Source organism: Talpa occidentalis, unplaced genomic scaffold (assembly GCF_014898055.3).
Source record: "Talpa occidentalis isolate TD23 unplaced genomic scaffold, MPIMG_talOcc4v2.1 talOcc4.3, whole genome shotgun sequence".
Taxonomy (NCBI): Eukaryota; Metazoa; Chordata; class Mammalia; order Eulipotyphla; family Talpidae; genus Talpa; species Talpa occidentalis.
Genome location: NW_023603184.1, coordinates 124,131,595 through 124,138,046, shown reverse-complemented (window position 1 = coordinate 124,138,046; position 6,452 = coordinate 124,131,595). Strand labels below are relative to the sequence as shown.

General features: G+C 38.0%; 1 protein-coding gene across 4 annotated transcripts in view; it reads right to left on the bottom strand.

The window, feature by feature from the left end:
- Positions 1 to 1,001: 1,001 nt before the first annotated feature.
- CASP8 (caspase 8) overlaps positions 1,002 to 6,452 on the bottom strand; it is a 32,518-nt gene continuing 27,067 nt past the window's right edge. For all 4 annotated transcript variants that reach the window (XM_037523830.2, XM_054699987.1, XM_037523829.2 and 1 more), the window contains one exon: positions 1,002 to 2,372. In XM_037523830.2, coding sequence (XP_037379727.1) covers positions 2,237 to 2,372 — 136 coding nt within the window. In that variant the 3' untranslated portion in view covers positions 1,002 to 2,236. The remainder of the gene's footprint in view (positions 2,373 to 6,452) is intronic.

The window sequence follows — 6,452 nt, the reverse complement described above, 5'->3', positions numbered from 1 at the left end:
ATCCTTCTGTCCTACATGTGTTCCTCCTCTCCTACATCTCAAACATGTTCCCTGACCTATGAATTGGGAGAAAATTCTAATGATTCTTACCACCCTCTTTAAACTATCACCAGAATTCAAATCTCCGTAGAGCAGGTGACATAAATATATGCAGTGGGCTGGACAAAGGGGAAAAAATAGTATGAGCAATGATAAATGGGACTTGGCAGCAGCCTCAGTGCAGGGGATACGTGGGAAGAGTGGAGCCAGGGGAGCGGGGCAGGTGGTGCGCGCGGGGTGAACCTATCCCTCAGATGTCACACAGGAGCATGGGGTCGGTACGGTCCGATATTCTAGTTCTTCAAAAACACGTTCCAGTTTTTATGTGACATCTTTAAATTTCTAAAAATTAGCAACAGGGCCTCCCCGGTGGCGCAGCGGTTGACCGCTGGGTTGCGAAGCTGCCCGCAGCCTTTGCGGCGCCGGTTCGATCCCTGGCTGCTCCCCGGCCACCGGAGGAGGGTCCCGCATGGCACGCAGACCTCTCCTGCTGCCCGCTGCTCCCCTCAGCAGTGTACTTCGGTCCTTCTGCCTGCTCTGCTCCCTGCTCTGGCTCTGGTGAATTCTCTCACCCTCCCACGCTTCTGACTGTACCCAGTGCTTGTATCAATCAATCAATAAATAAATCTTAAAAAAAAAAAATTAAAATTAAAAAAAAATTAGCAACAAATTTTTCAAAAATTCAACAGTGGAAGGCAACAGTGGGAGGCTCAAATAAAAACCTCTGTGATCCAAACATTTCTACCTGTGAGATGCCATGGGAGAAAATAAAAACAAACAAATGAAATAATCTCCAAGCAACAGTAAGGTAAAACTATGTTTTTATTCTATGAAAAATATCTTGAAAAAAGCATTTAAAGATAATCTAATTCCTAAAGATTTAGAATGAACAGACCATATAAAGAACAAACACAAAGGCACAAAAAAAGCATATTATTAGCAAAAAATAAAATTATGTTTACTATATGTACAGAAGCAGGTAAATATTATAAAAGAGCAAAAGAAAAGCCTAAAAAGGAAGTTTGGAAATACAATTTAAATAACTTATAAAACATTTTAAATTTTTCAAGATTTAACTTAGAAACTAGACTCCCAATTTGAATTTTCAAGGCAAACTATACATTAGTGTTAAGGACATCTTGAAAAGGGAAGGGTGAAAGTATAAAAATAATGTTAACCTCTAAATCATGTTATAGACCAGTGTTACCTCAATTTTAAAAAATTTAGAAAACAAACCAAAAAGTTATTATCTCATTAAGTGGGCCTAATGGTGGACTTATGAATAATTAAAACACAGAAAATTGCCTCCAGGTTTTATGAAATCTAAGTCTAAACAGAGACACAGAGTCTTGCTGCTGAAAAGCATGATCTTCAGATTCAGGAGAGGAGGCACACCGCACATGTTTCTGGGATTGCTTAGCGTGAGTGCATTACACCCTGAACCTCAACCTATTGGGTTTTTTTAGGAGTCAGGTCACAAAAATCTCCACCAGTGTCCTTTAATTAAGGGCCACTGACATTTCCTGCATACCACCCTGTAGCTCTGATTCTGGCCTATAAAATCACCCACAGTAAGCCAGAGTGGAATTACAGCAAATGCTTGCAGGAACCCAGAGTGAGGGAGGACTCAGCCCTTTAGGAAAGGGTGGGGGTTTGAGGTTTTCTTGACATTTACTGTTTCCCAATATTTTGACAACATTCATTTATTCTGAAGCCTCAAGGAGGCTTTTATCTCCTTCTCCCCTCTTGTGCTTTATGAAATCTCTAGTCCACCGTTAACCCTATGTTCAAGGCTAAAGTTTTGGAATTACGTCCTTAATTAAAAAAAAAACTTAACAATTTGAAGGGAAATAAATGATTCTGGGTGGAAAGCAGATGAGAGATATGTGAAAAACATTCTGCAGATGTTTTTAAATTTTTCTGTGCTATATTTCTTTTTAACTATACATTTTATATCAATTATAAGTTTTCTTACACTTTAATACTGAATTAAAAATACAATTAAAATCATGCCTATAGCTATAAATCTTTAATTATATCCTAAAGGCAGAAATTTGGTCTTGAATTTACATATAAATTGTTATATTAATTCCCATTCTTTCCCTTTCTGACCATGCAAAAAAAAAAATTAAAAAGCAAACAACCTATATCTTAAGCAAATAAATTAAGCATAGTGTTAGACAACTAAACAATATGGTCAATTAAGAGGGAAGAAGAGTTTTTTCCTCAGTGTGAAAGTAGGTTGTGGCATCTGTTTCCCCATATTTTTTTTGTCATCCTTATTGCTCACTTCATAGTTGACTCCGGTGAGGATGGTAAGAATATCTTCACCCCTGAAAAACAATATTGTGATCAACTATGGGAGGCAATCAATGGGTTAAATACTTTCATCTGCTGTGCTCAGTGTTTCCCTCAAAACATCAGGTATTTGAAACAGTAAGTTGCTAAATGAAGACCAAACACAGTTTTTTAGGTAATGGGATTGTCTCAGAGCTTAATTTATCTTTGGTTTACTCAGGATCTCTATCAGAAACCTGTGTCAACATCAGGTTTGGTTTCTTTCCCTCCTGACCTGTTTCTAATTCAGTGTGATTTATATATTAAGTCACTTGCACCTATAATCACCTCAATTCCTCCCCAAATCTGGCATTGCTTCTGCGGTTTTATCTATGATATAATCAAACTGCAGGCAAGTGAAAACCTAATGTCTCCTGCAGTCGCCCCACTTCCTCCTCATCAGCTTCTCCTCAGTTTAGTTGGTCAGTCTGTTCCTCTACCATGTAGTTAGCCTCAGAACCTTGCTGAATTCTCTCATTCTCAGTCTGAGTTACAAAATGAAAACAATAGGGCTAATGTTATGATTCACTCCTTTATCTGCCCTGGGCAATGTTCACTCTTCATACACTTAAAACATAATGATCAAATAAGATTTACTCCAGAGATGCAAGGATAAGGATGTTTCAACATATGCAAGTCAGTGAAAAGGACAAAAGTTATGGTCATCCCAATAGATGCAGAAAAAGCATTGGACAAGATTAAACAACCAAAAAAAAAAAATCAACATTCATTTGTGATTGAAAAAATGGGTATAGAAGGAATGTATCACAACAGAATAAAGGCCATGAATGACAAACCTACAGTCAGTGTCATACCCAAAGATAAACTGAAATCTGGTCTCTCACATCAGGAACAAGACAAGGATGCACTCTTTGTTGGAAGTCCTAATAAGAGTAATTAGCCAAGAAAAAGAAATAAAATTGGAAAAGAGGAATCAAAACTAACACTACTTGTAGGTGATAAGATGATAATATCCATAGAAAAATCCCAAAGATTGCAATAAAAAGCTATCAGAAATAACAAATGAATACAGTAAAATAGCAGGTTACAAAGTTAATATATAAAACTTTGTTGCATTTCTGGGCCTCCCCGGTGGCGGTGGCGCAGCGGTTGAGCGCTGGGTTGTGAAGCTGCTCGCAGCCTCTGCAGTGCCAGTTTGATCCCCGGCTGCTCCCCGGCCACCGAAGGAGGGTCCCACATGGCGCTCAGACCTCTCCTGCCGCCCACTGCTCCCCTCAGCAGTGTACTTCGGTCCTTCTGCCTGCTCTGCTCCCTGCTCTGGCTCTGGTGAATTCTCTTGCCCTCCCACGCTTCTGACTGTACCCAGTGCTTGTATAAATAAATAAAATAAAATCTTTAAAAAACAAAAAACTTTGTTGCATTTCTATGTGCAAATACCAAATTAGCAAAAAGAGAAATCAGGAAAACAATCCCACTTACAATCACATCAAAAAGAATTAAATACCTTGGAATAAATTTGACCAAAAAAGTGAAAGGCCTGTGCTCTGAAAACTTAGATAGTACTGAAAGAAATAGAAGACACAAGGAAAGGTAAAGCTCTTACATGATCCTGGTTGGAAGAATTAACAACATTAAAATTGCTATAGTATCTATAACAACACAGAGGATCAATGCAATCTCTATCAAAATCCCATCAGCATTCTTCACATAAGTAGAACCAAAACAATCACAAAATTTATATGTAGCTAGAAAAAAAAAAACCCGAATAACAAAACCACTCCTGAGGGGATTAAAAAAAAAAAAAAAGAACAATATTGAAGGTATCAAGTTCTATAATTTCAAACTATACTATAAAGTAATGGTAATCAAAACAGCATGATATGGTGGGGGTAAAGGGAGAATAGAGACACACATCAATGGAATAGAATTGAGAGCCCAGAAATAACATAGACAATATAGACAATTTATTTATGACAAAGGAACCAAGAGCTTATAATGCAGCAAGGAAAGTATGTTCAATAAATGGTGTTGGGTAAGCTGGACAGCCACATGAAAAAGAATAAAATTAGACCTAATACCATTTACAAAAACTGAATTCAAAATGGATTGAAGACTTGCATGTAAGATTGGAAATTATAAAACACATAAAAGAAAACATAGGCAAAGTGCTTCTCAACATTGGCCTTTGAGATATGTTTGAGGACCTGACTACAACAGCAAGGGAAACAAAAACAAAAGTAAGCAAATGGGACTACGTCAAGCTTAAAAGCTTCTGCACAGAAAAAGAAACAGTCATCAAAGTACAAACATACCCAACTGAGTGGGAGAAGACATTTATAAATCATACATCTGAAAGGGGTTAACATCCAAAATATATAAAGAATTCTATAAAACTCAACAACAAAATAACTACCCAATTAAAAATAAAAAGGTTCCAAGATCTGAATAGACACTTCTCCAAAGAAGACTATATATAGACAGCTAACAAGCTCCTGAAAAGGTGTTCACTGTCTCTTTATTATTAGGGAAGTGCAAATCAAAATATCAGGAAATATCACCTCACACCTATGAGAATGGTTATGATCAAAAGACAAGAAACAGGACCTCCCTGTTGGCGCAAGGGGTTAAGATGCAACCTATGAAGCTATTTGCAGCCACTGCAGCATGAGTTTGATCCCCTCGCCAGCCAGGGAGCAACCCACATGCATAAATAAATAAATCTTAAAAAAAAAAAAAAAAAGGCAAGAAACAACAAATTTTTTTTAAGTAGATAAGTTTTATCTATTTTTTTTTAAAGATTTATTTATTTAATTATTTATACAAGCAGTGGATACAGTCAGAAGCACAGGAGGGTGAGAGAATTCACCAGAGCCAGAGCAGGGATCAGAACAGGCAGACCAATGAAATACACTGCTGAGGGGAGCAGTGAGAGCAGCAGAAGAGGTCTGCGCGCCATGTGGGACTCTCGCCGCCATGTGGGACCCTCGCCAGTGGCCGGGGAACGGGGACTGAACTGGTGCTGCAGAGGCTGTGGGCAGCTTCGCAGCCCAGCACCCAACTGCTGCGCCACCGGGGAGGCCCAAGTTTTATCTGTTTTTTTAAAGATTTATTTATTTATGCATACAAGAACTGGGGTATAGGCCAGAGGTATGGTGTGTGAGAGGATTCACCAGAAACAGAGTGAGGAACAGGCAGATTGACTGAAATACACTGCCCAGGGGAGTAGCGGATGAGTCAGGAGAGGGCTGCTGCACCATGTGGGTTGCTCCCTGGCCAGGGGTCGAACTCATGCTTCCAGTGACTGCGTGACTGTGAAGACACTGTGAAGACACAGTGACTGTGGCTTCATAGTTTGCATCTTAACCCCTTGCACGATCAGGGAGGCCCAAGAAACAACAAATGTTGGAGAGAATATGAAGAAAAGGAAGCCCTTGCACATTGTTGGTAGGAAAATAAATTGATGCAGCTACTATGGAAAGCAGTATGGAGAGTCCTCAAAAAGTTAAAATAGATGATCCAGTTATCCCCCTTCTGGGTATTTGCCCAAAGAATATAAAAACATTTGAAAAGATATATGCACCCCCATGTTCTTTGTGGCATTATTTACAATAGCCAAGAGTTGCAAATAAACTAAGATTGAGAAAAACAAATCCTATATGATTTCACTCATTTGTGGGATATAAAAAACAAAACAAAAAAAAAATGAATGAACTATTAATAACTAAAACACTTTTAGACTATAAGCCCAAATTAGAAGAGGGAAGAAAAGGAATGGGTTAATCAGGTAAAAGAGGTCCTTAATCAGGTAAAAGAGGTCAATGTATGACATAGTATAGAATTACAGTCTAATGCTAAATTTAATGTTGTGTATACAGAAATCGACTATAATGATCATATCTGAAACTTGTGTAATGTTATAATGCAATGTTACTTCAAAAATTTTTTTAAAATAAAAACAAAAAGCATGAGAAATAATTTAGCATAACGCAGAAAATTCCTTGCTTTTCATCGGTCAGTGTGTGTCGCCTTGAGTGAACTCTAACAAATGAAGCCATCATTTAACTAAAAGCAGCATAGAATATAGTAAATGAGTAAAGAATATTTTGCTACATATT